Source organism: Haliotis rubra, unplaced genomic scaffold (genome assembly GCF_003918875.1).
Source record: "Haliotis rubra isolate DU_JTF1 unplaced genomic scaffold, ASM391887v1 Scf833, whole genome shotgun sequence".
Lineage (NCBI taxonomy): Eukaryota > Metazoa > Mollusca > Gastropoda > Lepetellida > Haliotidae > Haliotis > Haliotis rubra.
Genome location: NW_025767561.1, coordinates 386,267 through 405,868, shown reverse-complemented (window position 1 = coordinate 405,868; position 19,602 = coordinate 386,267). Strand labels below are relative to the sequence as shown.

Here is a 19,602-nt window from a genome sequence, read left to right as displayed (position 1 = left end):
AAGTGTGTTAAAAGTTGTTTGTTACAGGTGTCATATCGGTTGTAGTGTCATCAGGTGTGTTAAAGGTTGTTTGTTACAGGTGTCTTATTGGTTGTAGTGTGTTCAGGTGTGGGTGTTGCAGCTGATTGTGTGTTACACAAGGAAGTGTGTTGGGGGTGTGACAGTTGATTGTGTGTTACACAATTAAGTGTGTTGTGGGTGTGACTGTTGTTTGTGTGTTACACAACAAAGTGTGTTGTGGGTGTGACAGTAGACTGTGTGTTACACAAGGAAGTGTATTGTGGGTGTGACTGTTGTTTGTGTGTTACACAAGGAAGTGTGTTTTGGGTGTGACTGTTGTTTGTGTGTTACACAAGGAAGTGTGTTGAGGGTGTGACAGTTGATTGTGTGTTACACAAGGAAGTGTGTTGTGGGTGTGACTATTGTTTGTGTGTTACACAAGGAAGTGTGTTGGGGTGTGACTGTTGTTTCTGTGTTACACAAGGAAGTGTGTTGTGGGTGTGATAGTTGATTGTGTGTTACACAAGGAAGTGTGTTGTGGGTGTGACTGTTCTTTGTGTGTTACACAAGGAAGTGTGTTGTGGGTGTGACAGTTGATTGTGTGTTACACAAGGAAATGTGTTGTGGGTGTGACAGTTGATTATGTGTTACACAATGAAGTGTGTTGGGGTGTGACAGTTGATTATGTGTTACACAAGGAAGTGTGTTGAGGGTGTGATTGTTGATTGTGTGTTACACAAGGAAGTGTGTTGTTGGTGTGACAGTTGATTGTGTGTTACATGAGGTAGTGTGTTGTGGGTGTGACAGTAGATTATGTGTTACACAAGGAAGTGTGTTGTGGGTGTGACAGTTGATTATGTGTTACACAAGGTAGTGTGTTTTGGGTGTGATAGTGGATTATATGTTACACAAGGTAGTGTGTTGTGGGTGTGACAGTAGATTATGTGTTACACAAGGAAGTGTGTTGGGGTGTGATAGTGGATTATGTGTTACACAAGGTAGTGTGTTGTGGGTGTGACAGTAGATTATGTGTTACACAAGTGAAGTGTGTTGTGGGTGTGATAGTGGATTATGTGTTACACAAGGTAGTGTGTTGTGGGTGTGACAGTAGATTATGTGTTACACAAGGAAGTGTGTTGGGGTGTGATAGTGGATTATGTGTTACACAAGGTAGTGTGTTGTGGGTGTGACAGTAGATTATGTGTTACACAAGGAAGTGTGTTGTGGGTGTGACAGTTGATTATGTGTTACACAATGTAGTGTGTTGTGGGTGTGACAGTAGATTATGTGTTACACAAGGTAGTGTGTTGTGGGTGTGACAGTAGATTATGTGTTACACAATGAAGTGTGTTTTAGGTGTGACAGTTGATTATGTGTTACACAAGGTAGTGTGTTGTGGGTGTGACAGTAGATTATGTGTTACACAATGTAGTGTGTTGTGGGTGTGACAGTAGATTATGTGTTACACAAGGTAGTGTGTTGTGGGTGTGACAGTAGATTATGTGTTACACAATGAAGTGTGTTGTGGGTGTGACAGTTGATTATGTGTTACACAAGGTAGTGTGTTGTGGGTGTGACAGTAGATTATGTGTTACACAAGGTAGTGTGTTGTGGGTGTGACAGTAGATTATGTGTTACACAATGAAGTGTGTTGTGGGTGTGACAGTTGATTATGTGTTACACAAGGTAGTGTGTTGTGGGTGTGACAGTAGATTATGTGTTACACAAGGTAGTCTGTTGTGGGTGTGACAGTAGATTATGTGTTACACAATGAAGTGTTGGGGGTGGGGGTGGGGGTGGGGGTGATAGTTGATTTAGTGTGTGTTACCCAAGGAAGTGTGTTGGGGTGGGGGTGTGATAGTTGATTGAAGTGTTACCCAAGGAAGTCTGTTGTGGGTATGACAGTAGATTATGTGTTACACAAGTAAGTGTGTTGTGGGTGTGACAGTAGATTATGTGTTACACAAGGAAGTGTGTTGGGGTGTGACAGTAGATTATGTGTTACACAAGGAACTGTGTTGGGGTGTGACAGTAGATTATGTGTTACACAAGGAAGTGTGTTGTTGGTGTGACAGTAGATTATGTGTTACACAAGGTAGTGTGTTGTGGGTGTGACAGTTGATTATGTGTTACACAAGGAAGTGTGTTGTGGGTGTGATAGTGGATTATGTGTTACACAATGAAGTGTGTTGTGGGTGTGACAGTAGATTATGTGTTACACAAGGTAGTGTGTTGGGGTGTGACAGTAGATTATGTGTTACACAAGTGTGTTGTGGGTGTGACAGTTGATTATGTGTTACACAAAGGAAGTGTGTTGTGGGTGTGACAGTAGATTGCATGTGTACACAGGAAGTGTGTTGTGGGTGTGACAGTTGATTATGTGTTACACAAGGAAGTGTGTTGTCGGTGTGACAGTAGATTATGTGTTACACAAGGAAGTGTGTTGTGGGTGTGATAGTTGATTATGTGTTACACAATGGAAGTGTGTTGTGGGTGTGACAGTAGATTATGTGTTACACAAGGAAGTGTGTGTAAGGGTGTGACAGTGGATTATGTGTTACACAAGGTAGTGTGTTGTGGGTGTGACAGTTGATTATGTGTTACACAAGGAAGTGTGTTGTGGGTGTTGACAGTTACACAAGATTACAGTGTTATATGTTACACAAAGAGTAGTGTGTTGTGGGTGTGACAGTAGATTATGTATTACACAATAAAGTGTGTTATTAAGGTGTGACAGTTGATTATGTGTTACACAAAGGTAGTGTGTTGTGGGTGTGACAGTAGATTATGTGTTACACAATGTAGTGTGTTATTAGGGTGTGACAGTAGATTATGTGTTACACAAGGTAGTGTGTTGTGGGTGTGACAGTAGATTATGTGTTACACAATGAAGTGTGTTGTGGGTGTGACAGTTGATTATGTGTTACACAAGGTAGTGTGTTGTGGGTGTGACAGTAGATTATGTGTTACACAAGGTAGTGTGTTGTGGGTGTGACAGTAGATTATGTGTTACACAATGAAGTGTGTTGTGGGTGTGACAGTTGATTATGTGTTACACAAGGTAAGTGTGTTGTGGGTGTGACAGTGGATTATGGTACACAAGGTAAGATCTCATTGTGGAATGAACGACAATGAATTATGTGTTACACAATGGTGGTGTTGAAGTGGGGGTGGGGGTGGGGGATGATGGTTGATTGAGTGTTACCTAGGAAGCTGTGTTCAGGGGTGGGGGTGGGGGGTGATAGTTGATTGAGTGTTACCCAAAGGAAGTGTGTTGTGGGTATGACAGTGATTATGTGTGTTACACAAGTGAAGGTGTGTTGTGGGTGTGACAGTGATTATGGTACACAAAAGGAAGTGTGTTGAGGGTGTGACAGTATATTATGTGTTACACAGAGGAACTGTGTTGAAGTGTGACAGTGGAATTATATGTTACACAAGGAAGTGTGTTGGGGTGTGACAGTAGATTATGTGTTACACAAGGTAGTGTGTTGTGGGTGTGACAGTTGATTATGTGTTACACAAGGAAGTGTGTTGTGGGTGTGATAGTGGATTATGTGTTACACAATGAAGTGTGTTGTGGGTGTGACAGTTGATTATGTGTTACACAAGGAAGTGTGTTGTGGGTGTGACAGTTGATTATGTGTTACACAATGAAGTGTGTTGTGGGTGTGACAGTAGATTATGTGTTACACAAGGAAGTGTGTTGTGGGTGTGACAGTTGATTATGTGTTACACAAGGAAGTGTGTTGTTGGTGTGACAGTAGATTATGTGTTACACAAGGAAGTGTGTTGTGGGTGTGATAGTTGATTATGTGTTACACAAGGAAGTGTGTTGTGGGTGTGATAGTGGATTATGTGTTACACAAGGAAGTGTGTTGTGGGTGTGACAATAGATTATGTGTTACACAAGGAAGTGTGTTGTGGGTGTGACAGTTGATTATGTGTTACACAAGGAAGTGTGTTGGGGTGTGACAGTAGATTATGTGTTACACAAGGAAGTGTGTTGTGGGTGTGACAGTTGTTTGTGTGTTACACACGGAAGTGTGTTGTGGGTGTGATAGTGGATTATGTGTTACACAAGGAAGTGTGTTGTGGGTGTGATAGTGGATTATGTGTTACACAATGAAGTGTGTTGTGGGTGTGACAGTTGATTATGTGTTACACAAGGAAGTGTGTTGTGGGTGTGACAGTAGATTATGTGTATTTACACAAGGAAGTGTGTTGTGGGTGTGACAGTTGATTATGTGTTACACAAGGTAGTGTGTTGTGGGTGTGACAGTAGACTATATGTTACACAAGGTAGTCTGTTGTGGACAGTGTGACAGTAGATTATGTGTTACACAATGAAGTGTTAAGGGTGGGGGTGGGGGTGGGGTGATAGTTGATTGGGAGTGTTACCCAAGGAAGTGTGTTGGGGGTGGGGGTGGGGGTGATAGTTGATTGAGTGTTACCCAAGGAAGTCTGTTGTGGGTATGACAGTAGATTATGTGTTACACAAGTAAGTGTGTTGTGGGTGTGACAGTAGATTATGTGTTACACAAGGAAGTGTGTTGGGGTGTGACAGTAGATTATGTGTTACACAGGAACTGTGTTGGGGGTGTGACAATGTAGATTATGTGTTACACAGGAAGTGTGTTGAGGGTGTGACAGTGGAATTATGTGTTACACAAAGGTAGTGTGTTATGGGTGTGACAGTTGATTATAGTGTTTACACAAGGAAGTGTGTTGTGGGTGTGATAGTGGATTATGTGTTACACAAGGAAGTGTGTTGTGGGTGTGACAGTAGATTATGTGTTACACAAGGAAGTGTGTTGTGGGTGTGACAGTAGATTATGTGTTACACAAGGAAGTGTGTTGTGGGTGTGACAGTTGATTATGTGTTACACAAGGAAGTGTGTTGTGGTGTGTGACAGTAGATTATGTGTTACACAGGAAGTGTGTTGGGTGTGACAGTTGATTATGTGTTACACAAGGAAGTGTGTTGTTGGTGTGACAGTAGATTATGTGTTACACAAGGAAGTGTGTTGTGGGTGTGACAGTGGATTATGTGTTACACAAGGAAGTGTGTTGTATTTAGGTGTGACAGTTGATTATGTGTTACACAAGGAAGTGTGTGTTGGTGTGACAGTTGATTATGTGTTACACAAGGAAGTGTGTTGTGGGTGTGACAGTAGATTATGTGTTACACAAGGAAGTGTGTTGTGGGTGTGACAGTGGATTATGTGTTACACAAGGAAGTGTGTTATGGGTGTGACAGTAGATTATGTGTTACACAAGGGAGTGTGTTATTAAGGTGTGACAGTAGATTATGTGTTACACAAGGAAGTGTGTTATTAGGTGTGACAGTTGATTATGTGTTACACAAGGAAGTGTGTTGTGGGTGTGACAGTAGATTATGTGTTACACAATGTAGTGTGTTGTGGAATGTGACAGTAGATTATGTGTTACAAAGGAAGTGTGTTGTGGGGTGTGTTATGTGTTACACAAAGGAAGTGTTTTAGGTGTGACAGTTATTATGTGTTACACAAGGTAGTGTGTTGTGGGTGTGACAGTAGATTATGTGTTACACAAGGAAGTGTGTTATGGGTGTGACAGTAGATTATGTGTTACACAATGTAGTGTGTTGTGGGTGTGACAGTAGGATTATGTGTTACACAAGGTAGTGTGTTGTGGGTGTGACAGTAGATTATGTGTTGTGACAGGATTATGTTACAAATGTAGAAGTGTTAGAAGTGGGGTGTGTGGGGGTGATGGTTAGTATTGGTGTTACACAGGAAGTGTGTTGGGGTGTGACAGTAGATAGTTGATGTGTTACACAAGGAAGTGTGTTGTGGGTGTGACAGTAGATTATGTTACACAATAAGAAGTGTGTTGTGGGTGTGACAGTAGATTATGTGTTACACAAGGAAGTGTGTTGTGGGTGTGACAGTAGATTATGTGTTACACAAGGAAGTGTGTTGGGGTGTGACAGTAGATTATGTGTTACACAAGGAAGTGTGTTGTGGGTGTGACAGTAGATTATGTGTTACACAAGGAAGTGTGTTGTGGGTGTGACAGTTGATTATGTGTTACACAAGGAAGTGTGTTGTGGGTGTGATAGTGGATTATGTGTTACACAAGGAAGTGTGTTGTTGGGTGTGACAGTTGATTATGTGTTACACAAGGAAGTGTGTTAATGGGTGTGACAGTTGATTATGTGTTACACAATGAAGTGTGTTGTGGGTGTGACAGTAGATTATGTGTTACACAAGGAAGTGTGTTGTGGGTGTGACAGTTGATTATGTGTTACACAAGGAAGTGTGTTGTTGGTGTGACAGTAGATTATGTGTTACACAAGGAAGTGTGTTGTGGGTGTGACAGTAGATTATGTGTTACACAAGGAAGTGTGTTGTGGGTGTGACAGTAGATTATGTGTTACACAAGGAAGTGTGTTGTGGGTGTGACAGTAGATTATGTGTTACACAAGGAAGTGTGTTGTGGGTGTGACAGTAGATTATGTGTTACACAAGGAAGTGTGTTGTGGGTGTGACAGTAGATTATGTGTTACACAAGGAAGTGTGTTGTGGGTGTGACAGTTGATTATGTGTTACACAAGGAAGTGTGTTGTGGGTGTGACAGTAGATTATGTGTTACACAAGGAAGTGTGTTGTGGGTGTGACAGTGGATTATGTGTTACACAAGGAAGTGTGTTGTGGGTGTGACAGTAGATTATGTGTTACACAAGGAAGTGTGTTGTGGGTGTGACAGTAGATTATGTGTTACACAAGGAAGTGTGTTATTAGGTGTGACAGTAGATTATGTGTTACACAAAGGAAGTGTGTTAAGGGTGTGACAGTAGATTATGTGTTACACAAGGAAGTGTGTTGTGGGTGTGACAGTTGATTATGTGTTACACAAGGAAGTGTGTTGTGGGTGTGACAGTAGATTATGTGTTACACAAGGAAGTGTGTTGTGGGTGTGACAGTTGATTATGTGTTACACAAGGAAGTGTGTTGTGGGTGTGACAGTAGATTATGTATTTACACAAGGAAGTGTGTTGTGGGTGTGACAGTAGATTATGTATTTACACAAGGAAGTGTGTTGTGGGTGTGACAGTGGATTATGTGTTACACAAGGAAGTGTGTTGTGGGTGTGACAGTTGATTATGTGTTACACAAGGAAGTGTGTTGTGGGTGTGACAGTTGATTATGTGTTACACAAGGAAGTGTGTTGTGGGTGTGACAGTAGATTATGTGTTACACAAGGAAGTGTGTTGTGGGTGTGACAGTAGATTATGTGTTACACAAGGAAGTGTGTTAATGGGTGTGACAGTTGATTATGTGTTACACAAGGAAGTGTGTTGTGGGTGTGACAGTAGATTATATGTTACACAAGGAAGTGTGTTATTAGTGTGACAGTAATTATGTGTTACACAAGGAAGTGTGTTGTGGGTGTGACAGTTGATTATGTGTTACACAAGGAAGTGTGTTATTAGGGTGTGACAGTGGATTATGTATTACACAAGGAAGTGTGTTATGGGTGTGACAGTAGATTATGTGTTACACAAGGAAGTGTGTTGTGGGTGTGACAGTAGATTATGTGTTACACAAGGAAGTGTGTTATTAGGTGTGACAGTAGATTATGTGTTACACAAGGAAGTGTGTTGTTGTGATTGTGTTACACAATGGATTATTAGTGTGTGACAGTTGATTATAGTGACACAAGGAAGTGTGTTGTGGGTGTGACAGTAGATTATGTGTTACACAAGGAAGTGTGTTGTGGGTGTGACAGTAGATTATGTGTTACACAATGAAGTGTGTTATGGGTGTGACAGTTGATTATGTGTTACACAAGGTAGTGTGTTTGTGGGTGTGACAGTAGATTATGTGTTACACAAGGAAGTCTGTTAGGGTGTGACAGTAGATTATGTGTTACACAAGGAAGTGTGTTGAAGTGGGACAGTAGATTATGTGGTGATAGTTTATTGAGTGTTGACAGTAGATTATGTGTTACACAAGGAAGTGTGTTGTGGGGTGTGATAGTTGATTATAGTGTTACACAAGGAAGTGTGTTGTGGGTGTGACAGTAGATTATGTGTTACACAAGGAAGTGTGTTGTGGGTGTGACAGTAGATTATGTGTTACACAAGGAAGTGTGTGTTGTTAGGGTGTGACAGTAGATTATGTGTTACACAAGGAAGTGTGTTGGGGTGTGACAGTAGATTATGTGTTACACAAGGAAGTGTGTTAAGGGTGTGACAGTAGATTATGTGTTACACAAGGTAGTGTGTTATTAGGTGTGACAGTTGATTATGTGTTACACAAGGAAGTGTGTTAGGGTGTGACAGTGGATTATGTGTTACACAATGAAGTGTGTTGTGGGTGTGACAGTAGATTATGTGTTACACAAGGTAGTGTGTTGTTAGGGTGTGACAGTGATTATATGTTACACAAGGAAGTGTGTTGTGGGTGTGACAGTAGATTATGTGTTACACAAGGAAGTGTGTTAGAGGGTGTGACAGTAGATTATATGTTACACAAGGTAAGTGTGTTGTGGGTGTGACAGTTGATTATGTGTTACACAAGGAAGTGTGTTAGGGTGTGACAGTAGATTATGTGTTACACAAGGTAGTGTGTTGTGGGTGTGACAGTTGATTATGTGTTACACAAGGAAGTGTGTTGTGGGTGTGATAGTGGATTATATGTTTACACAAGGAAGTGTGTTGTGGGTGTGATAGTGGATTATGTATTTTACACAATGAAGTGTGTTGTGGGTGTGACAGTTGATTATGTGTTACACAAAGGAAGTGTGTTGTGGGTGTGACAGTTGATTATGTGTTACACAAGGAAGTGTGTTGTGGGTGTGACAGTAGATTATGTGTTACACAAGGAAGTGTGTTGTGGGTGTGACAGTTGATTATGTGTTACACAAGGAAGTGTGTTGTTGGTGTGACAGTAGATTATGTGTTACACAAGGAAGTGTGTTGTGGGTGTGATAGTTGATTATGTGTTACACAAGGAAGTGTGTTGTGGGTGTGATAGTGGATTATGTGTTACACAAGGAAGTGTGTTGTGGGTGTGACAATAGATTATGTGTTACACAAGGAAGTGTGTTGTGGGTGTGACAGTTGATTATGTGTTACACAAGGAAGTGTGTTGGGGTGTGACAGTAGATTATGTGTTACACAAGGTAGTGTGTTGTGGGTGTGACAGTTGTTTGTGTGTTACACAAGGAAGTGTGTTGTGGGTGTGATAGTGGATTATGTGTTACACAAGGAAGTGTGTTGTGGGTGTGATAGTGGATTATGTGTTACACAATGAAGTGTGTTGTGGGTGTGACAGTTGATTATGTGTTACACAAGGAAGTGTGTTGTGGGTGTGACAGTAGATTATATGTTACACAAGGAAGTGTGTTATTAGGTGTGACAGTTGATTATGTGTTACACAAGGAAGTGTGTTGGGGAGTGACAGTAGATTATGTGTTACACAAGGAAGTGTGTTGTGGGTGTGACAGTAGATTATGTGTTACACAAGGAAGTGTGTTGTGGGTGTGACAGTAGATTATGTGTTACACAAGGAAGTGTGTTGTGGGTGTGACAGTGGATTATGTGTTACACAAGGAAGTGTGTTGTGGGTGTGACAGTAGATTATGTGTTACACAAGGAAGTGTGTTGTGGGTGTGACAGTTGATTATGTGTTACACAAGGAAGTGTGTTGTGGGTGTGACTGTAGATTATGTGTTACACAAGGTAGTGTGTTGTGGGTGTGACAGTAGATTATGTGTTACACAAGGAAGTGTGTTGTGGGTGTGACAGTAGATTATGTGTTACACAAGGAAGTGTGTTGTGGGTGTGACAGTAGATTATGTGTTACACAAGGAAGTGTGTTGGGGTGTGACAGTAGATTATATAAACAAGGAAGTGTGTTGGGGTGTGACAGTAGATTATGTGTTACACAAGGAAGTGTGTTGTGGGTGTGACAGTTGATTATGTGTTACACAAGGAAGTGTGTTGTGGGTGTGACAGTAGATTATGTGTTACACAAGGAAGTGTGTTGTGGGTGTGACAGTAGATTATGTGTTACACAAGGAAGTGTGTTGTTGGTGTGACAGTGGATTATGTGTTACACAAGGAAGTGTGTTGTGGGTGTGACAGTTGATTATGTGTTACACAAGGAAGTGTGTTGTGGGTGTGACAGTAGATTATGTGTTACACAAGGAAGTGTGTTGTGGGTGTGACAGTGGATTATGTGTTACACAAGGAAGTGTGTTGTGGGTGTGACAGTAGATTATGTGTTACACAAGGAAGTGTGTTGTGGGTGTGACAGTGGATTATGTGTTACACAAGGTAGTGTGTTGTGGGTGTGACAGTAGATTATGTGTTACACAAGGAAGTGTGTTGTGGGTGTGACAGTTGATTATGTGTTACACAAGGAAGTGTGTTGTGGGTGTGACTGTAGATTATGTGTTACACAAGGTAGTGTGTTGGGGTGTGACAGTAGATTATGTGTTATACAAGGAAGTGTGTTGTGGGTGTGACAGTAGATTATGTGTTACACAAGGAAGTGTGTTGTGGGTGTGACAGTAGATTATGTGTTACACAAGGAAGTGTGTTGGGGTGTGACAGTAGATTATGTGTTACACAGGTAGTGTGTTGGGGTGTGACAGTAGATTATGTGTTACACAAGGTAGTGTGTTGGGGTGTGACAGTTGATTATGTGTTACACAAGGAAGTGTGTTGGGGTGTGACAGTAGATTATGTGTTACACAAGTGTGTTGGGGTGTGACAGTTGATTATGTGTTACACAAGGTAGTGTGTTGTGGGTGTGACAGTTGATTATGTGTTATACAAGGTAGTGTGTTGGGGTGTGACAGTAGATTATGTGTTACACAAGGAAGTGTGTTGTGGGTGTGACAGTTGATTATGTGTTACACAAGGAAGTGTGTTGGGGTGTGACAGTAGATTATGTGTTACACAAGGAAGTGTGTTGTGGGTGTGACAGTTGATTATGTGTTACACAAGGAAGTGTGTTGTGGGTGTGACAGTTGATTTGATGTTATACAAGGTAGTGTGTGTGGGGTGACAGTAGATTATGTGTTACACAAGGAAGTGTGTTGTGGGTGTGACAGTTGATTATGTGTTACACAAGGAAGTGTGTTGTGGGTGTGACAGTAGATTATGTGTTACACAAGGAAGTGTGTTGTGGGTGTGACAGTAGATTATGTGTTACACAAGGAAGTGTGTTGTGGGTGTGATAGTGGATTATGTGTTACACAAGGTAGTGTGTTGTGGGTGTGATAGTTGATTATGTGTTACACAAGGTAGTGTGTTGTGGGTGTGACAGTTGATTATGTGTTACACAAGGAAGTGTGTTGGGGTGTGACAGTAGATTATGTGTTACACAAGGAACTGTGTTGGGGTGTGACAGTAGATTATGTGTTACACAATGAAGTGTGTTGGGGTGTGACAGTAGATTATGTGTTACACAAGGTAGTGTGTTGTGGGTGTGACAGTTGATTATGTGTTACACAAGAAAGTGTGTTGGGGTGTGACAGTAGATTATGTGTTACACAAGGAACTGTGTGTGGGTGTGACAGTAGATTATGTGTTACACAAGAAAGTGTGTTGGGGTGTGACAGTAGATTATGTGTTACACAAGGTAGTGTGTTGTGGGTGTGATAGTGGATTATGTGTTACACAAGGAAGTATTCGGCTTTGGTGGTTTATTGTGTGTATGATATAGAATCGTAACTGATTGGCCTTACAATGCTTGCAGATTGGAGGCGTGGGGATGTAGGCCTGCAGTCTCTCAACCCATCCATAAGAAGCAGGAATGAGGGGAGACCACTCACACCCAGGTATGTCCTAGAGAGTTGGCCTACTTGTGTTACAGTACGTAACTCGTGCAATTAGCTGGCAATAGTACGTGTCATATCGACCTTATCAAATGCAAAGTTCAACCACAATAAATATATATATTCACCTTGGCTGTGGGGCTTCATGCGGCCTATTTCTCCATTGACATTAATATGTTCTTAAGTTTTAATTCACAAACACAGATATGAATAGGCGCCACATGCGTTATAATGTTGATGATGACAACCCCCTCGAGACAGAGTTGACACAAAGTTGACCTCTGAAGTGAAGGCACAACAAGCAGGAAGCCAGAGGATTGCTGACAGAGCACTGAAAGACATTGGCGTGATGCACATGGTCTCAGAAACATTGTGGGACATTTAGTCAGAGAATGTGTGGAAATTTGTGGAACCTGACCACTGTCATGGCATACTTTCAGACCTACTGTATTGCGTTCTGTAAGTGGCGACTCCATCCCTACTGTCTGTCGATGACAGTCAGTGGCTCCGACACCGAACTCAATGAGTGGCATCACAAAGCGCCAAATCCAAAGATACCTTTGACTGTAAAAGTGACACAGGCGTATTATGACACTTCACTTTCACAGTTGTACAATACAGTTCATTATTTTTATAAATTCGGTCAGAAATAGTTGGCCTAACAGATTTATGATTTGTGGGAGAGGAATACTTCCATTTGTGCTACATGAGATCACTGTGTGCAGGTTCCTAGCCGGGGACTGGAGTGTGTGCAGTGTGACGTGTGGGACAGGAGTGAGGACTCGGACGGTCACGTGTAAGGTCTACTTCGACATCACCGCCAAGGTGGAAGCAGTCCCTGACTCACAGTGCTATGGTAGGTGCATCATTACTATTGTCTGCCTCAGAGTAGCAGCCTGTGCATCATTACTATTGTCTGGCTCAGAGTACCAGCCTGTGCATCATTACTATTCTCTGGCTCAGAGTATAGGCTTAGATCAACAGCCTATCCGGTGGTTACTATAGGCTTAGATCAACAGTCTGTATAGGTGGTTACTATATGCTTAGATCAACAGTTTGTACAGGTAGTTACTATATGCTTAGATCAACAGTCTGTACAGGTGGTTACTATAGGCTTAGATCAACAGTCTGTACAGGTGGTTACTATAGGCTTAGATGAACAATTTGTACAGGTGGTTACTATATGCTTAGATCAACAGTATATACAGGTAGTTACTACAGGCTTAGATCAACAGTTTCTACAGGTGGTTACTATAGGCTTAGATCAACAGTCTGTACAGGTGGTTACTATAGGCTTAGATCAACAGTCTGTACAAATGGTTACTATAGGCTTATATCCACAGTTTCCACGGGTGGTTACTATATGCTTAGATCAACAGTCTACAGGTGGTTACTATATGCTTAGATCAACAGTATGTACGGGTGGTTACTATAGGCTTAGATCAACAGTTTGTACAGGTGGTTACTATATGCTTAGATCAACAGTCTGTACAGGTGGTTACTATATGCTTAGATCAACAGCCTATCCGGTGGTTACTATAGGCTTAGATCAACAGTCTGTACAGGTGGTTACTATAGGTTTAGATCAAAAGTCTGTACACGTAGTTACTATATGCTTAGATCAACAGTCTGTACAGATGGTTACTATAGGCTTAGATAAACAGTCTGTACAGGTGGTTACTATATGCTTAGATCAACAGTCTGTACAGGTGGTTACTATATGCTTAGATCAACAGTCTGTACAGGTGGTTACTATATGCTTAGATCAACAGCCTATCCGGCAGTTACTATAGGCTTAGATCAACAGTCTGTACAGGTGGTTACTTTACGTTTAGATCAACAATCTGTACAGGTGGTTACTATGGGCTTAGATCAACAGTCTGTACAGGTGGTTACTATATGCCTAGATCAACAGTCTGTACAGGTGGTTACTATAGGCTTAGATCAACAGTCTGTACAGGTGGTTACTATAGGTTTAGATCAACAGTCTGTACAGGTGGTTACTATGAGCTTAGATCAACAGTCTGTACAGGTGGTTACTATATGCTTAGATCAACAGTCTGTACAGGTGGTTACTATAGGCTTAGATAAGCAGTCTGTACAAGTGATTACTATATGCTTAGATCAACAGTCTGTACAGGTGGTTACTATATGCTTAGATCAACAGCCTATCCGGTGGTTACTATAGGCTTAGATCAACAGTCTGTACAGGTGGTTACTATAGGCTTAGATCAACAGTCTGTACAGGTGGTTACTATAGGCTTAGATCAACAGTCTGTACAGGTGGTTACTATATGCTTAGATCAACAGTCTGTACAGGTTGTTACTATATGCTTAGATCAACAACCTATCCGGCGGTTACTATAGGCTTAGATCAACAGTCTGTACAGGTGGTTACTATATGCTTAGATCAACAGTCTGTACAGGTGGTTACTATATGCCTAGATCAACAGTCTGTACAGGTGGTTACTGTAGGCTTAGATCAACAGTCTGTACGGGTGGTTACTATAGGTTTAGATCAACAGTCTGTATAGGTGGTTACTACAGGCTTAGATCAACAGGGTGGTTACTATATGCTTAGATCAACAGTCTGTACAGGTGGTTACTATATGCTTAGATCAACAGTTTGTACAGGTGGTTACTATAGGCTTAGATCAACAGTCTGTACAGGCGGTTACTATAGGCTTAGATCAACAGTCTGTACAGGTGGTTACTATAGGCTTAGATCAACAGTCTGTACAGGTGGTTACTATAGGTTTAGATCAACAGTCTGTACAGGTGGTTACTATGGGCTTAGATCAACAGTCTGTAGAGGTGGTTACTATATGCTTAGATCAACAGTCTGTACAGGTGGTTACTATAGGCTTAGATCAACAGTCTGTACAGGTGGTTACTATAGGTTAAGATCAACAGTCTGTACAGGTGGTTACTATGAGCTTAGATCACCAGTCTGTACAGGTGGTTACTATATGCTTAGATCAACAGTCTGTACAGGTGGTTACTATATGCTTAGATCAACAGCCTATCCGGCGGTTACTATAGGCTTAGATCAACAGTCTGTACAGGTGGTTCCTATAGACTTAGATGAACAGTCTGTACAGGTGGTTACTATAGACTTAGATCAACAGTCTGTACAGGTGGTTACTATATGCTTAGATCAACAGCCTATCCGGCAGTTACTATAGGCTTAGATCAACAGTCTGTACAGGTGATTACTATATGCTTAGATCAACAGTCTGTACAGGTGGTTACTATATGCTTAGATCAACAGTCTGTAGAGGTGGTTACTATATGCTTAGATCAACAGCCTATCCGGCGGTTACTATAGGCTTAGATCAACAGTCTGTACAGGTGGTTACCATAGGCTTAGATCAACAGTCTGTACGGGTGGTTACTATATGCTTAGATCAACAGTTTGTACAGGTGGTTACTATATGCTTAGATCAACAGTCTGTACAGGTGGTTACTATATTCTTAGATCAACAGTCTGTACAGGTGGTTACTATAGGCTTAGATCAACAGTCTGTACAGGTGGTTACTATAGGCTTAGATCAACAGTCTGTATAGGTGGTTACTACAGGCTTAGATCAACAGTTTGTACAGGTGGTTACTATATGCTTAGATCAACAGTCTGTACAGGTGGTTACTATATGCTTAGATCAACAGTTTGTACAGGTGGTTACTATAGGCTTAGATCAACAGTCTGTACAGGTGGTTACTATAGGCTTAGATCAACAGTCTGTACAGGTGGTTACTATGGGCTTAGATCAACAGTCTGTATAGGTGGTTACTACAGGCTTAGATCAACAGTTTGTACAGGTGGTTACTATATGTTTAGATCAACAGTCTGTACAGGTGGTTACTATATGCTTAGATCAACAGTCTGTACAGGTGGTTACTATAGGCTTAGATCAACAGTCTGTACAGGTGGTTACTATAGGCTTAGATCAACAGTCTGTACAGGTGGTTACTATGGGCTTAGATCAACAGTCTGTATAGGTGGTTACTACAGGCTTAGATCAACAGTTTGTACAGGTGGTTACTATATGTTTAGATCAACAGTCTGTACAGGTGGTTACTATATGCTTAGATCAACAGTCTGTACAGTTGGTTACTATATGCTTAGATCAACAGTCTGTACAGGTGGTTACTATAGGCTTAGATCAACAGTCTGTACAGGTGGTTACTATAGGTTTAGATCAACAGTTTGTACAGGTGGTTACTATGGGCTTAGATCAACAGTCAGTATAGGTGGTTACTACAGGCTTAGATCAACAGTTTGTACAGGTGGTTACTATATGTTTAGATCAACAGTCTGTACAGGTGGTTACTATATGCTTAGATCAACAGTCTGTACAGTTGGTTACTATATGCTTAGATCAACAGTCTGTACAGGTGGTTACTATATGCTTACATCAACAGTCTGTACAGGTGGTTACTATAGGCTTAGATCAACAGTCTGTATAGGTGGTTACTATAGGCTTAGATCAACAGTCTGTATAGGTGGTTACTATATGCTTAGATCAACAGTCTGTACAGGTGGTTACTATAGGCTTAGATCAACAGTCTGTACAGCTGATTACTATATGCTTAGATCAACAGTCTGTACAGGTGGTTACTATATGCTTTGATCAACAGCCTATCCGGTGGTTACTATAGACTTAGATCAACAGTCTGTACAGATGGTTACTATATGCTTAGATCAACAGTCTGTACAGGTGGTTACTATATGCTTAGATCAACAGTCTGTACAGGTGGTTACTATATGCTTAGATCAACAGCCTATCCGGCAGTAACTATAGGCTTAGATCAACAGTCTGTACAGGTGATTACTATAGGCTTAGATCAACAGTCTGTACAGGTGGTTACTATAGGCTTAGATCAACAGTTTGTACAGGTGGTTACTATAGGCTTAGATCAACAGTCTGTACAGGTGGTTACTATATGCTTAAATCAACAGCCTATCCGGCGGTTACTATAGGCTTAGATCAACAGTCTGTACAGGTGGTTACTATAGGCTTAGATCAACAGTCTGTACAGGTGGTTACTATAGGCTTAGATCAACAGTTTGTACAGGTGGTTACTATAGGCTTAGATCAACAGTCTGTACAGGTGGTTACTATATGCTTAGATCAACAGTCTGTACAGGTGGTTACTATATGCTTAAATCAACAGCCTATCCGGCGGTTACTATAGGCTTAGATCAACAGTCTGTACAGGTGGTTACTATAGGCTTAGGCTTAGATCAACAGTCTGTACAGGTGGTTACTATAGGCTTAGATCAACAGTCTGTACAGGTGGTTACTATATGCTTAGATCAACAGTCTGTACAGGTGGTTACTATATGCTTAGATCAACAGCCTATCCGGCGGTTACTATAGGCTTAGATCAACAGTCTGTACAGGTGGTTACCATAGGCTTAGATCAACAGTCTGTACAGGTGGTTACTATATGCTTAGATCAACAGTCTGTACAGGTGGTTACTATATGCTTAGATCAACAGTCTGTACAGGTGGTTACTATAGGCTTAGATCAACAGTCTGTACAGGTGGTTACTATAGGCTTAGATCAACAGTCTGTACAGGTGGTTACTATAGGCTTAGATCAACAGTCTGTATAGGTGGTTACTATAGGCTTAGATCAACAGTCTGTACAGGTGGTTACTATATGCTTAGATCAACAGTCTGTACAGGTGGTTACTATAGGCTTAGATCAACAGTCTGTACAGGTGGTTACTATATGCTTAGATCAACAGCCTATCCGGTGGTTACTATAGGCTTAGATCAACAGTCTGTATAGGTGGTTACTATATGCTTAGATCAACAGTCTGTACAGGTGGTTACTATAGGCTTAGATCAACAGTCTGTACAGGTGGTTACTATATGCTTAGATCAACAGTCTGTACAGGTGGTTACTATATGCTTAGATCAACAGCCTATCCGGTGGTTACTATAGGCTTAGATCAACAGTCTGTACAGGTGGTTACTATAGGCTTAGATCAACAGTCTGTACAGGTGGTTACTATATGCTTAGATCAACAGTCTGTACAGGTGGTTACTATATGCTTAGATCAACAGTCTGTACAGGTGGTTACTATATGCTTAGATCAACAGTCTGTACAGGTGGTTACTATAGGCTTAGATCAACAGTCTGTACAGGTGGTTACTATAGGCTTAGATCAACAGTCTGTACAGGTGGTTACTATAGGCTTAGATCAACAGTCTGTACAGGTGGTTACTATATGCTTAGATCAACAGTCTGTACAGGTGGTTACTATAGGCTTAGATCAACAGTCTGTACAGGTGGTTACTATATGCTTAGATCAACAGTCTGTACAGGTGGTTACTATATGCTTGGATCAACAGCCTATCCGGTGGTTACTATAGGCTTAGATCAACAGTCTGTACAGGTGGTTACTATAGACTTAGATCAACAGTCTGTACAGGTGGTTACTATATGCTTAGATCAACAGTCTGTACAGGTGGTTACTATATGCTTAGATCAACAGTCTGTACAGGTGGTTACTATAGGCTTAGATCAACAGTCTGTACAGGTGGTTACTATAGGCTTAGATCAACAGTCTGTACAGGTGGTTACTATATGCTTAGATCAACAGTCTGTACAGGTGGTTACTATAGTTTGTACAGGTGGTTACTTAGATCAACAGTCTGTACAGGTGGTTACTATATTCTTAGATCAACAGTCTGTACAGGTGGTTACTATAGGCTTAGATCAACAGTCTGTACAGGTGGTTACTATAGGCTTAGATCAACAGTCTGTATAGGTGGTTACTACAGGCTTAGATCAACAGTTTGTACAGGTGGTTACTATATGCTTAGATCAACAGTCTGTACAGGTGGTTACTATATGCTTAGATCAACAGTCTGTACAGGTGGTTACTATACTATAGGCTTAGATCAACAGTCTGTACAGGTGGTTACTATAGGCTTAGATCAACAGTCTGTACAGGTGGTTACTATAGGCTTAGATCAACAGTCTGTACAGGTGGTTACTATAGGCTTAGATCAACAGTCTGTACAGGTGGTTACTATATGCTTAGATCAACAGTCTGTACAGGTGGTTACTATATGCTTAGATCAACAGTCTGTACAGGTGGTTACTATAGGCTTAGATCAACAGTCTGTACAGGTGGTTACTATAGGCTTAGATCAACAGTCTGTACAGGTGGTTACTATATGCTTAGATCAACAGTCTGTACAGGTGGTTACTATATGCTTAGATCAACAGTCTGTACAGGTGTACTATATGTGGATCAACTATACAGGTTTAGATCAACAGTCTGTACAGGTGGTTACTATATGCTTAGATCAACAGTCTGTACAGGTGGTTACTATAGGCTTAGATCAACAGTCTGTACAGGTGGTTACTATATGCTTAGATCAACAGTCTGTACAGGTGGTTACTATAGGCTTAGATCAACAGTCTGTACAGGTGGTTACTATATGCTTAGATCAACAGTCTGTACGGTGGTTACTATAGGCTTAGATCAACAGTCTGTACAGGTGGTTACTATATGCTTAGATCAACAGTCTGTACAGGTGGTTACTATAGGCTTAGATCAACAGTCTGTACAGGTGGTTACTATATGCTTAGATCAACAGTCTGTACAGGTGGTTACTATAGGCTTAGATCAACAGTCTGTACAGGTGGTTACTATAGGCTTAGATCAACAGTCTGTACAGGTGGTTACTATAGGCTTAGATCAACAGTCTGTACAGGTGGTTACTATAGGCTTAGATCAACAGT

At 41.2% G+C, this 19,602-nt stretch overlaps 1 protein-coding gene across 1 annotated transcript in view; it reads left to right on the top strand.

Annotated features, from left to right (window-relative positions):
- LOC124262377 (protein madd-4-like) overlaps nt 1-19,602 on the top strand; it is a 44,477-nt gene that overhangs the window by 14,202 nt on the left and 10,673 nt on the right. Inside the window, exons 7-8 of the mRNA XM_046696859.1 lie at nt 11,757-11,838; nt 12,561-12,691. Of these exons, the coding sequence (XP_046552815.1) occupies nt 11,757-11,838; nt 12,561-12,691 (213 nt within the window). The remainder of the gene's footprint in view (nt 1-11,756; nt 11,839-12,560; nt 12,692-19,602) is intronic.